At 42.7% G+C, this 17,225-nt stretch overlaps 2 protein-coding genes across 16 annotated transcripts in view; one reads left to right on the top strand and one right to left on the bottom strand.

Annotated features, from left to right (window-relative positions):
• The window catches only part of LOC116917216 (myosin heavy chain, cardiac muscle isoform), a 28,164-nt gene that overhangs the window by 3,367 nt on the left and 7,572 nt on the right, over window positions 1-17,225 (top strand). For 13 of the 15 annotated variants that reach the window (XM_045168745.1, XM_045168743.1, XM_045168737.1 and 10 more), the window contains exons 14-15: window positions 16,520-16,823; window positions 16,911-17,216. The gene's annotated coding sequence lies outside the window, so the exon portion shown is untranslated. Of the gene's footprint in view, window positions 1-7; window positions 898-16,484; window positions 16,824-16,910; window positions 17,217-17,225 lie in introns of those variants that run through there. The other 2 variants (XM_045168738.1, XM_045168751.1) reach the window with 2 other exon arrangements.
• LOC116917325 (extensin-2) lies at window positions 356-7,137 on the bottom strand. The gene is given in 5 exon segments (XM_045168755.1): window positions 356-2,595; window positions 2,690-3,080; window positions 3,082-4,764; window positions 4,883-5,188; window positions 6,981-7,137. Coding segments are annotated over 5 exon segments (3,045 nt in total). The 5' UTR covers window positions 7,005-7,137; the 3' UTR covers window positions 356-1,954.

The following is a 17,225-nucleotide window of genomic DNA, read 5'->3' on the forward strand; positions in this document are numbered from 1 at the left end:
GACATAGGAGCGACAAAATGATTAGGCGATATTTGTTTTTTTCCGACAAGAGGTACTTGGCACTGCCAACAAACGAAAATTTATTGCTATCATTTGTTTCTTTTTCGAACTTCTTTTTCTCGTTTTTTTTTTTTTTTTCCTGCTGTCATGTTCTTCAATGAACAAACGACTAGCGGATTTTGTTGCGTACCTCTACCAGCGAACGTTTTTTCCCCCTCTTTGTTACCCAGAAAACAATACAGTTTTTGCGTTGATTTTCGTGGGATGATGACGATTTCGGTTTTTCGGATGGGAATCCATTTTTTTTTTTTTAAATCGAGCGCACCTTTTTGAATTAAAAACGACTACGTGCCGCTCTTATTTTATGTAGTGTATTCCTGTTAGAAGATAATGCATAAATTAATGGAGGGGGATAACCAGATTGGTCGGACATTTGGGGAGAAAATAAATGGCCACAGGCCATACCTTACATTACACTAAAGAGCTAATCTTTGCAAAACCAATTGGGAGGGGGGGAAAAAAATGCGGGATAAGGGATGGAGAAGGTATTTGAAAATGCCACATATCTTTGATAACAATAGTTGAGCACGGCACCAGATATGGCCTTGCACACTGGTCATTCTGCGAGAGACAGTATTCTTGTTGTGAAAATCCCGACCGATAATACAAGCAACAACAAACGAAGGGGAAACAAAAAAACTTCGATCAAGAAAGAATAGGCGATCCGTCAACTGCAAGGCAACACACACACACACGTTAATAGATTAACATTAACTGCACTCGCTGACGTTGCTACAGTATAAAATATCCGAATGCTGAATGACCAAGAAGCGTAAGGCGCTGTCTGGAGAAATGATCCGATCAAAAAAAAAAAAAAAAGAAAAGAAAATTTCTTGGTAACACGAAGAAACAACTTCCTTTTTTTCTTTTTTTTTTTTTGGACAAAAGAAAAAAACATGTCGAAAGTGTGTGAAAAAGTTGAAGGAAAGATGGAAGGGAGAGGATTGTGGGTTGGGCATCGTCAAAAGTCGGGTGCTATTTACAGCGAACTAGAGTCAAGTCTCAAGATCCTAGGGTGGCGTAAGTCAACGTTGGCAAAGTTTTTAAGTTCTTGGTTTTGATTTTTTTTCTTTTCCGCATCTTGACGTGATGACAAAAAATTGCAAGACAAAGCGCAGAAGTTTGATGTCCTCATACTTTTCCTTTCGTATAAATAAAACAAGTCCGGGGTGAGAGCGTCAATGTGTCATAACAAAAGCGATTACAATTCAGAGAATCAGAGTCTACCACAGACCAGCTGGATGTCATCTTCATCCTGTCATTCTTTTTCTTCATTTTTTTTTTTTCAACAAAAACAAAATCCGTCTTTCAGTCCCGTCTCGTCAAATCCGTAAAAAAAAAAAAAAGTCGAGAAAAAAAAATTTGCTTCGTTGAGCTTCTGTCATTTTTGTAGTTTTTTGTATTTGATGAATTTTTAAAATTTTAAAGTTTCATGTCAAAGAGATGGTCGTTGTTTTTTTTTTCTTTCTTTTTTCGTCAGATGTAAATTAGATATAATAATTATCGTCTTTGTAGTATGAGCGTTGGTTTTTTGTTTTTTTTTTGTTTCTCTTTTACTCTGTGTCGTCTGACGTGTTGGCAACGTTTGACTCCGACACACCTAGAATCGGAGCGTCTCGTGATTTGAGGGGGAGAGTCCGGGATTGGGGAAAAAGAATAAATAAAACAAGGTTACAATAGATAGAGTGGGATGGGGGGGGGGGAACTAGGGAGGACTCGGCTGGGACAACAGTCTCATCATCAGCAGGGTAATTTTTGTTGTTAAAATGATAAAATAAAAGACGGTATAGAGAGAGGTGGAAATTTTTGTTTAGAAAGTGAAAATCTGTTCCATCCGCATGGAACAGGGAACGGTGAAAAATAACCCTTTTTTTTTTAAAACTCTCCTTCTATTTTACTCTTCGTCCTGGCTATCGATCGTTAGCGCCGATCCGACTGTCAGTTCGACTGGACTCTCTCCATCAGCTTCCACTTGCTTTTGCTGTTCGTCTGATGATTTAGCGTTTCTCAGCCCGTAAACTTGACCCCGATTGTAAACGGGGAAGTAATTGGCTGCGCCGGGCACAGCGAAACCAGGAGCCGAACCTCCGCTCACCGGCGTCCATTCGTCGCTCTTGACTGCGTAACCGCCAGCGGCTGGCGCAGCAGCTCCAGCGTCGTAAGCGGGAGCTTGTTCTTGCTGTGGCTGTTGATCGTATGAGGGAGCGGCAGGAGCTACAGAGTAGCTTGCACCGGCATCGTAAGCTTGGGGCTGCTGTTGGGAATAATCGGGTTGAGAACCAGCGTCAGTGTAGGACGGTGCTGGCTGAGCGTAGTCTGCTGCTCCGCCGTAAGATGGCTCTTGGGGTGCGTACGATTGTTCTTGTGGAGCGTACGATTGTTCTTGAGGAGCATACGATTGTTCTTGAGGTGCATACGATTGCTCCTGAGAAGCGTAACCGGCTCCAGCGTCGTAAGCTGGTGCTTGAGGAGCGTAACTAGCTCCAGCATCGTAAGCTGGTGCTTGAGGAGCGTAACTGGCTCCAGCATCGTAAGCTGGGCGCTTGAGGAGCGTAACTGGCTGCAGCATCATAAGCTGGGGCTTGAGGGGCATAGCCGGCGTCGTAAGCTGGCGCTTGAGGAGCGTAACTGGCTCCGGCGTCGTAAGCTGGTGGCTGAGGTGCGTAACCGGCTCCGCTATCGTAAGCTGGCTCTTGGACAGAGTAACCGGCATCGTAAGAAGGTGGGGCAGATCCGTAGCTGGGAGCCGGGGCGTATTCGGCAACGGGGGCCTGGTAAACGTGCACTGGTGGACGGACACCCTGGTAGATGATGATGGGTGGCTTATGGTAGGCTTTGGGGGCTGGTACGTACACTCCCTTGGCTTTGGGTTGCTCGTAAGTGTTTCCTTTGCTTTTAGGTGCTTTGGGGGCCTTTCCGTACTGTCCTTTAGGTGCTTTAGGTGCTTTGGGAGATCCGTAAGATGCCTTGGGGGCCTTTGGTGCTCCGTAACCTTTAGCTTTAGGTGCTTTTGGTGCCTTTTGGGGCTTTGGGTGCGCCGTATGAGGCTTTGGGTGCTTTAGGGGCCTTGGGTGCCGAGTATCCCTTAGCTTTGGGAGCTTTAGGAGCCTTGGGTGCCTTTTTAGGTTGTTCGGGAGTGATGTAAGCTTCGGGCTGCTGGTAGACGTGGATGGGCGGGTGTCCTGCGTAAACGATGTGTGGAGCTTCAGGTGCTTTAGGTGCCTTCTCCTTGGGTGCCTTGGGGGCTGAATATCCCTTTGCTTTGGGTGCCTTAGGGGCTTTAGGAGCAGCGTATCCTTTAGCTTTGGGTGCCTTGGGTGCCTTGGGAGCCTTAGGGGCGCCGTAAGATGCCTTGGGTTTCTTGGGAGCGCCGTAACCCTTGCTCTTGATCTTGGGCAAGGAAATCTTAGGCAGCTTTGGTGCACCGTAAGAAGCCTTGGGAGCCTTTGGCTTCTTGGGAGCTCCGTATGATGGTGCGGGAGCGGCATAATAAGGATCGGGTTGGTTGACGTAAACTGGAGCTGGAGCCGGAGGGGCGCTTAAGTAAAGTGGCTCAGTCGAAGCAACGGGATAAGCGGGAGCCTGATCGTAAGCGGGAGCGGGCTGATCGTAAGAAGGAGCTGGTTGGTCGTAAGCAGGGGCGGGCGGTGCGTACGATGGTGGAGCTTGCTCGTAAGATGGGGCGGGTGGTGCGTACGATGGTGGAGCTTGCTCGTAAGATGGGGCGGGCTGATCGTAAGCTGGAGCCGGCTGTTCGTAAGCTGGGGGAGCGTAAGCCGGAGGAGCTTGTTCGTACGAGGGAGCCGGTTGTTCGTAAGCAGGAGCCGTGGCGTAAGCCTGTCCAGAAGAAGCTGCTTCGTAAGCGGGGGCAGGCGCAGGTTCATACTGAGCCGGTTGTGGGGCGTAAGCCGGAGCAGGAGCAGCATCGTAATACTGCTGAGGAGGAGTGTAAGGAGCAGGTGCGGCTTCGTAAGCAGGAGCAGCAGGCACATCGTACGACTGTTGTTGGGGAGCGTAAGCTGAAGCTGACGGCGCAGTTTCGTACGGCTGGGGTTGCGGGTAAGCCGGTGCTGGAGCCACATCGTAAGATTGTTGTTGTGGTGCGTAAGCAGACGCCGAAGGAGCAGTCTCGTACGACTGCGGCTGGGGTTGCGGGTAAGCCGGAACGGGGGCTGCGTCGTAAACGGGTGCTGGGGGAGCGGCATCGTAAGTTGGAGCCGGAGCAGCTTCGTAAGGTTGCGGCTGAGGATAAGCCGGAGCAGCTTCGTAAGGTTGCGGCTGAGGATAAGCCGGAGCAGCTTCGTAAGGTTGCGGCTGAGGATAAGCCGGAGCGGCTTCGTACGGTTGCGGTTGGGGATAGGCCGGTGCTGGAGCGGCTTCGTATGCGGGAGGAGCCGCGTCGTAAGTCGGTGGTGGTGGGGGAGAGTAAGGAGCCGGAGCTGATGCAGCGTAAGCCGATCCTGCATCATAAGCTGGGGCTTGTTGTTCGTACGATGACTGATATTGCGGGGCCGGAGCCGGGGCGTAATCTCCCGCAGGCGGGTGGACAACGTGAATAGGCGGCTGGCTATCGGACTGGTAGATCAAGACGGGAAGGTCGTGATGAGGAAGTGGGACGTATTTGATGGGATGTTCAGCCTTGGGCTGTTTGTATTCAGGCTCGGGAGCTCCATATCCGTATCCCTTTCCCTTTGATTTCTCCTTCTGTAATTACAAAACAAAAACAATTGAATGCATTTTCTTTTTTTTTAAATGTCCGTTTCAACCTCGGATGAATGACATTTTGTTTTCCATTTGAAAGTGATTTTGGGAAAGGGCTCACCTTCGGCTTTTGCGGAAGAGGTGGAGGAGGAAAGTAGATGACTGGTGGCTTCTCAGCTGTGTAAACAATAGGTCCGGCATATTTCACTGGAGCAGGGGCTTTGGGAGCTTTAGGAGCCTTGGGGGCCTTGGGGGCCTTTGGTGCTTTTGGTGCTGCGTATCCCTTGGCTTTGGATGCTTTAGCGGGTGCTCCATAGCCAGAACTGGGCGGAGCCGAATAGGAATCTTGGCCGTATCCGCCTCCTCCGCCTCCTTTATCTGCGCATGCTAGATGAAGGGCTATCGCTAACGATAAAAACCATAAAACCTGTTAACGAAATGAAAGGAGAAAAAAGAAAAAAATTATAAATGAAACATTCATTAATCAATTCATTATGGGCAAACGATTTCATGATCCTGTTATATCATTATCGAAAGAAAAAAAAAATTCATTTTCAAATTGTGGCGTTCGTTTGTTGCTCGAGAGAAAGAAGGATGGAGGGACTTTTTGTAAAAAGAACCGGTTGAGGGAACAAACAACCACTTCCGGAAAGGTGGCCTCAAGCTCGTCGTTGACCGAATTGGCTCGATGCCATAGACACATACGCACACCGCAAACCGTGGAGATTAAAAAACTTGGGCAGTTTTGAGCCTATGCGGAATGTTTTTCTTTTTCGTTTGTGTGTGTGTGTGTGTGTGTGTGTCTGGACATAGTTGATGTTCTGTTGCAAGCAGTCAGATAGGAGAAGGTCAAGGCTACCTGACTCCATGGCCAGGATGAGGCGAGTTGTAGTGGCTAAAGGGAGAAAGAGGGACAAGGAGGAGCAACAGGTGGAATAGAAGCCCCCTATGGCACAGGTCCCGGAGAAAAGAGGAAGAAGACCGACGCGGGCTTTCAACCTGCTGACCTAGTTACCTCAGCCAAGCCGGCTCATTCCTCCGATATTATATTAGGCGTGTGTGTGTGTGTGTGTTTCCCTCTTTTCTTTTTCTTTAAAGATTTTAAAATTTGAATAATAAAAAAAAGGCTGATGAGGAGAGAAAAATGAGAAGTAGGACTTGCCCTCAGGGAAATAGCACCACCCACTCTTTCTGGGTGATGAAGCGTGAACTTTTCTTTAAATGGCCTCAATTTTCATTTTTCTCGTTTTCTTTTCTACGAAATTCGATTCGAAAGATGAGAAAATTCAAATTTGGTGCCATTGACGATTTTTCGAATTCTCACTAGAAATGGACGCTCATCTTTTACCGATTTTTTGGTGAAAATTTTACTTGAATGCGAAAAAAAGAAAAAGAAAAAACGATTTTCGACCTTGAGTGAAGGAGACTGAGTACCTGTAAACTTGGGATGCGTGTGGCGGTTGTGGTTTGGGGTGGGCATGGGAGCAACTAATATAGAGAAAAAACAAATCCCGAAGACCCGTTAGTGCGTGGAATGGGGACGAGAGAGTCGAGGAGGAAGGCACGACTGACCGCAAGGTGTTTCCTACCTGATAGCGTGTGTGTGTGTGTGTGCCCGATATGTGTACCGTTAGAACAAGTGCATCTTTCTTTTTAAAGAAAAAGGGGACGACCTGACCCACACACACGAACACGGAACCAACTTCTTCCGGCGATGACCTTTTAACTCGTTTTGTTCTTTCTTTCTTTTTTCTACGCCATCTTCCCACCCAAAACACAAAAGGGAAGACAGACAATTAAATGGAAGGGAAAACAGTTAACTGTATATCCACTGTGGACAGTTTTTTTTTTTTTAAACTCCTTTCCCCGCGCTTGAATTTAATTTTTAAAAATTGAAGGGTTTCGCAATTTAATATTCCAACCACTTTTTGTTCGATAGCGATGGCACACAATTCACTGATAATAAGTTTTGCTCTTTTTCTTTTTTTTTTTCCAATCCCGCTACAAACGATAGGACCTATACAGATTTCAGAAAAAAAAATCTTGGGAATCAAAAAAAAAAAAAAAAAATGTTTTGAACGATTTCAAATAAACCCGCTCTTTTCCTTTCAAATCTTTTCCTTCCCAAAAATGTTTGAACTTGACCGGACGAGGATTCAAAATGGATTAGATTCTTCTTTTTTGTTTTGTTTTTTTAAATGTGATTGATTCAAACTTACAGTAGTATATTTGGACCGTGCCATTATTCAAAAGAGGTCTTAAGCCTCCACTTGGTAAACACTGAAACTACACTGACAACTAACTAGGTTGTCTGTCCTTCCCGGGGTTTTTATACTCTGCAACCTGTAAGAGTGGTGCTGGCCATAGTATGTGCCTGTGTGTGTGTATAGTAGTACCCCCGGCCCTCCGCCGGTCTCTTCCGAGGAGGAGGGTGGAGGAGGAGTTACCAGGACGGGCACACACACACACACGCACACACTTGGTGTAAGCGCAGCAGCAACCGGCAATCACCAACCATCCTCAGGTGAGCTGGTGCTCATTCCTATGAAAAAAAAGAAAAATAGCCCACACGATTTCTTGGTTTGATGCTAAAATGGTACGGTAGAAATGCCCAATCGTGTTGCGTACCATTTTCCATGTTGACGGCCTGGCGCATTTTGTGATAGGGCTAAACTTAATTTTTTGAATTGATTTGTTATTATTTTTTTTTAAATCTTATTTCGCCCGTCTCTATACATTGATAGCGTGAATGAATTGTGAATGATGTCGAAACAACGGTTCATTTTGGCTCGTCTGGGAATGATTGCCTTGAGTCATAAGGATCCCAGATGATCATAATAATAGTCATAATAATATCAAGAATTCGTCGAGTATCTTTTTCATTTGGCTCGTCTTGCGAGCTAGAGAAAGCCGGGCCAAAAGGGGAAGAACGGGGATCATTGGAACGTCATGTTGGGATTTGTTTGCAGTAGTAGCCATCCTCCATAGGACATAGCCGTCCCCCCCACCTGCCCACCCTCTTTTGTGTGTCTGTGTGTTGAAACGGGCTGCACATAAGAAACCGACGAGCCAGAGCCCGATGGCAGTGCTCCACTTAGATTCTATTGGCTCTGCGACTCCGACTTCGAACCAGGAAGTCGATAAGAAGAAGAAGAAGAGAGAAAAGAGAAAAAAAAAATACCGGCCATTTTGGCTGGGCATTATAGTAAAAAGGGAGGGAGAGAGAGAGAAGAGGAAGCTTTTTCTGTTGTGTATGTGCTGTTGGTTTCTTATGTTCGACGTGGGCAGTAAATATACACGATGGCCTTGATTCCTCCGTCCGATCTGGCCAGCAATCGGCTTGGCCCTTCGCTGTATTTTCCTACCTTGTTAACTGCTAACGTTAGTTCGGCGGCTAACAAGTACGTCGCACATAGCGCCTCTGTTGACTTGGTATGACGCCCATTGGCCACTTTCTTTACCCCCACCTGTCCATCCGCATCGACAATTTTCTATTAAGAATAAGACGCAACTGGACATCAACAAGACGAGGGTTGATTTCCAGTTTTTGTTTGAAAAAGAAACAAGAAGAGAAACATGTTGTATACCAGCTTTCATGTATCAGTTGACGTAATGGGGTCGCTTATGCGCAAAGGAATTGATGGCATAAATGTTTGTCCATCATTTGTCGGTTTATCTCGTTTTATGTTTGGCGTTGCGCCAATTCTCACCGCGGTCGATGATGATGAGCAAACGATCTTTTTTCTTTTTCTTTTTTTTTTTTCTTTTCAAATTCCACTGTAAAGTTCAGAGGTCGTCCACCGAGTCAATTAAGATGAAGAGCGCAAAAGAGAAAACGAGGTGGTTTATAATTTCTAACCAGGGGAACGAGAGCAACCAGTATCAAAAGAGAAGACGAACAGATGCTGTTGCGCATCTCGTGCCGAAATGATAACCGAAATCATAAAAAAAAAAAAGAAACCCCAAAAATAACAAAAAAGAAGGTGCTATTATTTCTTATTGTCCCCCCCTCTTTTTTTTTCTTTCCTTTTTTTTTCTCGACTCGTTTGTTGAGAAAACAATGGCTCACGATGGCGGCCTAATAATAAAAAAGGAGAACCTAATGGAAGGCAAAGCTTAGACGAGTTTAACTTTGCATTTTTTTTTTTCACGTCTGCTCTCCGCAGGAAATCTTAAACTCGTCTGCGGCTGCTGCGATAATTTGCATTTGTACCGCAAAAAAAAAAGAAGTCGCTTCGCTTGTCCCGATATTTGGTGAAAATTTTTTTCTTCTTTTCGAAACCAAAATGAGAACAAATGAATTTGGCAGGCTTGTTTTTTGTTTTGTTTTGTTTTTATTTTTCGCTTCTCGTGTTTTACTATCGGAAACAGGGTTATGTGAATCCCACATAACAAGTGAACGATGTCCTGCTCGAAATGATGGCATAACTACAGAGTTGGCTATAGACAGCGTAATGGCGCCCTATTTGAATAGAACAAACGAAAACATCTGCTTGTGGAGAGAAAAGAAAGAGTTGTAACTTTAGCTTCCTATATACAAGTAATGTAGACCAAAAATGGTAAATGCGTTTGCTTCATGTTATGGCTCTGAATCTTTTTTCTTAAAGCGACCGATGCATGTGCTGTGCGCTATGGTTTTCAACTTTGTTATACCGCATCTTCTTGGCTCGCTTTCCCCGTGCAGATGCTGACCAGGTTATTGAACAAAATGTCGTTGAAAGTTGATTTGTCTGCGGCCACCTGCCACAGGAAATCATCGCAAAAGACGAGGCTATTTTTAAAGAAGGAATTTGAGTGATTTCCCCATTCATTCAGGACGGAACTCTATGAATGGAATCCATTAGAGAAACTGAAAAAAAATTCTGCCACTTGTCAAGTAGAGTGCATATATCTTTTGTTGATTGGTCGGCCATTTTTCACCTCGTCTACCTCTTTACTGTCCGGACTAAAAGCAAGAAACGGATTAGGGAAATTTAAAAATATATATGTATATATACATAGATCACGTCATTAAAATAGGGGAACAGATGGGGGGCGTCGACCGCAGCATTATTCCTGGCAGACAAAAAAAGAGAGAAAGAAAGGCGTAACTGAAATTATACATTAAAAAAAAAAGAGAACTAGAGTAGGGTGAGGGGAAAGACGCAATAGGAAGGATATGTAGTCAATCCGGATCTGCATTCAGTTTCTATTTGAGCTCTCTCTCTCTTTCTCTCTTTTTCCATTGCGCTTCATCTGTTGCGATAGACGCCACAAAGAAATAAGTGTGTCGTAATGGTCCATCTGAAATGAAGGACCTCGAAACGAAGACACACACATACACACGAAATGCAATATGGCGTACATGCAGACACTACAGGAGGGAGGAAAAGAGATGTCTAAAGCAATGAAAAATAAAATAAAATAAATAAGTTTTCTTTTTTGGCGATGATCCCGGGGTCACGTTAATTCGCCCTGAAACCACGTCTCATCCGGCGCCTGTCCCTGACGTCATTTTTATTTATATACAGCCGAGAAGGGAAAAGGTGAAAAGGTATCCACCGTCTCACGGTGAGATGCTGATCTTTCTTTGCCCAGGGTTCATCAGAGCCGGTTCACCTTCCGACTTTATGGGCGTCTTATTATTTATTTATTTACATTTAACCTTGTACACTTATACATCGTCTTCCTATAGTCAATGGACTATCTTGCCTTCTTAAATCGCGCATCCATTCCCCCCCTCTAAAAAATAGATTTTTATTTTTTATTTTATTTCAATATAAAAATTTAAAAAATGCTGTGATCGACAAATCTTTTCGGAATAATTCCTTAGGCTACTACTATATAGACGCGTAGAGTAGATTACCTATATATTCGCTCTAATGAATCAGGGGTAGTACAGCTGAGACTGTAATCGTTATACATCTAAGCCCTATTTACTTGTTTGTTTTTTTTTTTTTTCCTTTTTTTTCCTTGCGGGGAAAAAAATAACAGCGAAAAATCAGCAGACGTTATTGTAGACTATTTCTAGTAGCCTTTTAACTGTAACGTAACAACACGTTAGGACAGCAGTAGAAGCAGCAGAGCATACTCGTCTTTAACTCGTGTAAACTGGGACGTGTGTGGTCGGGCGGCGAGTCGATTCAGCGCAATCAAAATAACTGTGTTTTTCTTGTTGATTTTTTTTTTTTTTTCCTTTTTACCGACCAACGGAAAAAATAATAATAGTCGAAAAAAAATTGAATATTATAGTCCGATAGGCTTGTATACCATTTTTGGCAATTATGGCACATTTTTCTTTTGGTGGGATATACGAAGCGATTTTTGTTTTTTGAATGTTTTGTGCAGGTACGAGTAGAGCGCTATTTCGACCCCTGTGTTAAGGAGCTAACATTTTAAACTGTACGACGTGCCGAAATGTAGGGCAGGATGTATTCAATTTTGGGCTGTTTCCATCGCAAAGATTTATTCGTCCACATAAAAGTCACATGGTAACCCACACAGACGCACACGGGGGTGAGTTGAGGGTCTCTTTGAGGTTTTTCGGTTACAAAAAAAAAAAAAAAAAATAAAATTCCAATTGAAAAGAAGGCTCCTTGTTTTGTTTCAAAAGTGGGCCGCCGCCTGGCTATATAAAATTCTGCTTCTGACTAGCTCATTATACGTTCTGTGAACATCAACAAAAAATGTAACCCTATGGTAAAAAAAAAAAGGACCAACAGTGTGGTGGAGCCGTTGGCTCGTCAGTCAAATTATTAGGTGTTGTGATTATTATCAAATATCTGGCGTACGTGCGGTTACTTTGCTTTTTCGTTTTTTTTTTATTATTACGCGTTTGAAAAGGCCATACAAATTTATTTCGCCCAATAATGTTAATGACTCACACCCAAGTACCGCTGTACAACATGCAGTAAATGCCTCGAGCTTCCGCCAGCACAGTTTCCATCCCTTTTTGTTTTTTTTATTTATTTTATTTTGAAATTTTCGATAATGTTTCGGTTTAGAAAGAGGTTATACTTGTTGAATGTATGAGGTGTTCACAACTATTATTCCGTACCTTCTTCCCTTTGGATGAATCGTACGCTGTCGAGGGCGAAATTGAGGGAAATCTGAGAGCAGGTGGTAGAGGGAGGGGATGAGGGAGGAGAGAAAGAATGCGGGATCAGGTGCCAAAATGACAGAGTCGGGGTTAAGAAAAGGAGAAGAAGAGAGGATAAGGATAGCTTCGCCCTTTTGCTGTACGTTGAAGGATGTGTTTGGGACCTGCCGTGTATGTACAATTGGGCAGGTTGAAGAAGAACGAAAGGCGCAGGTATTTCGGAATTGTACAAGAGTAGATGGCGGGGGTTTTGATGGGGCAAGGTGAATAAGATAGAGAGAGGGGAGGAAAGCGATGGGGGGAAGAACTAAGGTGGAACAAGTGGATAACTGGAGAAAATGAGAAAATAAAAGAGAGGGATGGTATGGAGGGGGAGAAATTTTTCTTTCTCTCTCGAAATGTAGGTGCAGGTTGTTGCTCCAGGCCAAGACCTTCACCTAGACCCGAGAAACACCATCACGTCAGCACGTTGCCAGTTGACCTACATTTTTTTGGTTTCTTTCCGTCTTCTTCTTCTGATTTTATTTTTTATTTTTTTAAATAGAAGATGATGATTGCGAGATCGCGCGCGCCGCTCCGGCCCTCTTTTTTTATTTGCCTTTTGGTTACCATCGCCTTAGTTATAGATGTCCACACTCGTACGCAGGTGTGTTTGCCAATCACAAATTGTTACACACATCTGGCTCTCTATTTATTTATTTTTAAAAGAAAACACGAAACAAAGTTTTGAATGAAAAAAAAAATGGATAGTCAGACATCACCCGAGTTATCCTATTGATTCCGATATATTTTAAGGGATGAGGTGTTGGACGCACACGAATGAAAGTGAAATACATTTTTCACGTTTTTTTTTCCCTTCTTTTTGAATGAAGTCAAACAAGAGAAAGAGAAAATAAAAACAAAAAATGGTTCAAAAGTTCGGCGACCCTGTTGTGAAATAAAGAGGCGGACTCTAGGAGCTGTGACTGGGTCACAGCTTTGCGGAAGGCGTCACTCCATCCGGGATTAGGAAATACAATATCTCTCCAATCCGCAATGACCTTCCATTTCAGATATTTTAAAGACAGGAAATGTCTCTTTAAACTTCCAAATGCACACATTGAAAAATGAACCGCAACAAAAGAAAGGACTCGAAAACAACGCGACAAAATTTCTTTTTGGCGTCTCAATTTATTGCATCTAATTTTTTAAACAAAACAAAAAAAAAAAAATTTTTTTTTTTTTTTAAAAAAAAAAAAAAAAAAAAAAAAAAAAAAAAAAAAATTTTTTGTGGGGGGGGGGGAAAAAAAAAAAAAAAAATAATAAAAAAAAATTTTTAAAAATTAAAAAAAAAAAAAAAAAAAAAAAAAAAAAAAAAAAAAAAGGGGGGGGGGAAAAAAAAAAAAAGAAGAGGGGGGGAGAGTGAAAATGGGATTCTTGTGATGTGTGTCTTTATATTATTCAAAGTTTTTTTTCTCCTCCTTTTCGGTGGGAAATATCATTAGAGAAAACGATTTTTCAAGAGGCTTTGGTATTGGCTCTCTCGGTCAGCCATCACGACACGGGGCAGACGAGAAAGAATGTTCTCTCTTTCTCCTCTTTTCATGATGCGCTTCTTTCCTGCATCTTTTTTGTTTGTTTTTTTGTTTTCGAAGAGAAAAATAAAAACAACAAAATGAGGAGACCCGTTTGTTTTTTGTTTTGTTTTTTTCTGAATGGGAACAAAACCCCGGGAGCCATTCAACGACGCGCTTGCAACTGGGCGGTTGACCTCCTTCCTTAATAACATCGACAAGTTCCTTTTTTTTTTTTTTTTATTTTCTTCTCCCTGCCGACCAAAAAGAAGCCGGTAACTTGAAGAGAAAGAAAAAATGGAGAAAAATCTTTCAAATATCATCACACGCAGTTGTTTTGTGTGTGTCCTTCTCTATATCGTTCCACAGAGGGAGAGAGAGAGAGAGAAACTCGCCATTTATATCGTGTTTTGTTTTTGTTTGTTTTTGTTTTGTTTGTTTTTTTTCCAAATATTTACGAGTTCTGGAGAGAATTTAAAAAACCGGTCCGGAATACTCCGGTGCTATTACGAAGGCCGCGATGTATTTTAATAGTAATGAATAAATAGTAAGTTCCTAATATTTCATGGGGAAAAGAAAAAAAAAAAACATGGTGTAAAATAAGACGAACTGTGTCACCTGGTTCAGGTTTAGTTTTGCATAGCCAAGAATTTGCACTTTCGAAATTCCTTTTTTTTTTTTTTTTTTTTTGGCTTTCCAACCCAACGCAATGTCAACTATTTTTATTCGAAACGCGTATGCAGCCTTCCTACACCCTAATTTCTCCATAATGCGTCATTGCCGGCAGCCTTTAAAAAAAAAAAAAACAGTGTTTTATTTTTCGAAAGGAAAAACTCACGTAGCGGAAGTGAGAGCCGGTAATGTCAAAATGAACGGTAAAAAGGGCAGGGACATCAAAAAAAAAAAACAAACATTAATTACGGAAAAAATAATAATAATAATAATGGTGGGTGCATCGTCATTGTCGACTTGCTGGACTTGTGCAGCCGATGGTGAGCGACAGCAACGGCCCAATGAGCGCTAGGTCGTTCGTCGCTTATCCAAATTTGGACGTTTAGAATTCGAGAAAAAGGAGGTTCCCTAAAAAAGCGATAGAGGAAGAAAGAGAGAGAAGCATCAGAGTCAAGGCTGACATTCAAAGAAGCATATGTGCTGACGAGGTCAGTCGGTCAACGAGTTTCGACCGACGATGCACGGACGGAATATTTATTTAAAAATAAAATGGACGATTTAAGAAAGATGCTAGTTGCCAGTACAGACTGGAACCATGGAACTGGGCTATGCATTTTTTCTTCTTCAAATGATTCGGTTCATTGCCATCCGAATTTTTTTTCTTTTTTTCTTTGAAATTTGTCCCTTTTTTTTTTTTCAAAGATATTTTTTTGCTGGATTCCTTATTATTGATGGATTAATAAGATATGACGAAGAGATAGCGCGGAATTTTCCTGTTATGCATTGCCTATGGCAGTGCAATTTGCCCAGCGAGTCTCACAAGGCTTCATCTTGGCAAGTGTCTTAGAAGAACGTTAGACAAGTCACTGAGCTCGCCACTATGTCTGTGTGAGATTTTCATCTATTTGTTGGTTTTTCTTGCCAAACATTCCTTGGAAATGAAAAAGAAAATAATTTCAGAACTCGGGCAATTCCGATGAAGTACTGCGCGATCTCCTCCCGTGTTGTGCTTTTTCTTGTGCACGGTCATCGAGCACACAGCAAAAACGACATTGCAAAGGCAAAATGGTGAAAGTAGGAAGTGTAACCTTTGTAACGGTTCCACCATAGGAAATCCTGGAACATGTAGCGTATACGTCTTCCATATCTGGACTCTCTTCTTGTGTATTTGGTTTCTCTCTTTGTTTTGGCGTGTTCAAGTTTGTCTTCACCCACCTACATCTTCAAGTCTACCCCTTTTTCTTTCCGCGTCTTCTTCTTCTTTTGTTAGGGGGGGTCTCACTGGTTTGTTCTCTTTTTATTGTCTTTCAGTCGCCACGCTGTTGATTCGTCCTGCTACGTGTGGTCAGACTTGTCCAACTCATTTTGTTTCCCCCCAGACGAACGAAACCAACAGGAAGTGAAAGCTCGGGCGCAACTTGTTAAAACGTACCCTTCTTTCTCCGTCAGACGAAATCACTCGGAGTTCTTGGCAAATTTACAAGGACGTACATCCTTGTAGGCATCTCCATAAAAAAAAAAGAAAAAGAAAACTAAAAGGCACGCCTTACTAACATTTTTTATGAGGGGAATAAGATTCAGACATCGTCTCGTCGTTAACAGTCCGTTGTTTCATACGGGGTCGACCCGGCTCTGATAATTGACGGTTCTTCCACCTGCGAGGTATGAATCAAATCCAAACAGCTAAAGGATTTATGTAGCGCAAATCATCCATTCGCAACAGTTGGGAAATGACGTTGCAAAAAAAAGGGGGAAGAAAAAAAAAATACCATCCATCATGAATAGAAAAAAAAACGCACAACAACAACAACAATGGGATGGTGTAGCAAAAGGAGGTGTATCAGCCTCATTAGTGTGATTGTAACATCTACCTTGAAGTCATAAGGATATAATGAAAGGATATATAGGGTGTAGGATAGACAGCACAAATGTCTTGAGTGTTTGAACTCGATTGAGGCCGATAGATCCGTAAGATAGCTTGCGGTGTGCCGTAAGAAATGGCCGTTTGGAATGTACGTCGTTATTGGCGTCGTAAGACGTCACCGTTCAGCCTTTTCTTGTAACACGTTCTACGTACGTGGCTGGGGCGTAAACGTTGGGTGCAATTAGCCCTTTTTTCCCCCACTTTGTTTCACAACAAGTGGGTCTTATATTCCACGTGAACGAGCCTCTAAACAATCGTCAACATTAACTGGAGAAAAAGAGGAAATTAAAACGTGCGGTCGAGGATTTTAAATATGTGTGTTTTATAGCGAGAAGCCGAATAATATTGTGTTCTCTGAAAATAGATTGCAACAACTTCGAATCGAGCCAAAACACAGCGGGATCGTTCCGCGAAATGACTGGCCAGAAAAAAATTCAAAGGCATTCAACGTTTTTTTTGATTCTCTTTCTGTTGCGTTATGACTGAATATTTAAAGAGAACGAGCGAAGTGATGATCCTTTTTGGATGTAGCAACAACGCAGCAGCCAAAACCAACTGCAAAGAGGAGAAACTAAGCGGCAGATGAGAGAAGAAAATATAATAATGCCGAAGGTGGGACGCGCTTGCCTCTTTGCCATACACCTGGTAAACACCTGATGCCTCCAGACGGGGCAGTGACCCACTTTCAAAGGTGTGCAAGAGAAAGAAAAAGAAAAAAAAAAGGGGGACTCTCATCTGGACACGTTGTGGGAGAGCTTTGTACCGTTTTTTTTTTTTCTTTTCTTCTTCCTTATCCGCGAGAGCGTCTCTTCCTATACACAGCAAAAGATTGGGGGTATGTACGTACGTGTGTTGTTTTCCTATTTATTTATATTTTTCCGGTGTTTTATTATTTTGCGGTGTATATTTTTCTCCATTTCAGGATATCTGTCAGTGTAATATCGTGCCCGCATCGTAGCGCAATTTTCTTCGTCTAGTGTATTTTGATGGATCGGCTAAATGGCCAAGTTATGACGCAACCACGCGAAAAAGAGCCTTTTCAAAAGTCGAAAAAAAAAAATAAAAATAAAAGAATAAGAATAAAGAGAAGACCTTTTCCGGGTGTTTTGCTTGACGTGGCGACGAGGAAAACCTTTTATAATTCTACTATAACGAAATTCGAAAATTCCTTCTCGGCTTTTTTCTATCGTTCGGACGAGAAGAAATTGAAAACATCGGCAGCGAAAAGGTCACACAA

This window comes from Daphnia magna, linkage group LG2 (assembly GCF_020631705.1).
Source record: "Daphnia magna isolate NIES linkage group LG2, ASM2063170v1.1, whole genome shotgun sequence".
In the NCBI taxonomy this organism is placed as follows: domain Eukaryota; kingdom Metazoa; phylum Arthropoda; class Branchiopoda; order Diplostraca; family Daphniidae; genus Daphnia; species Daphnia magna.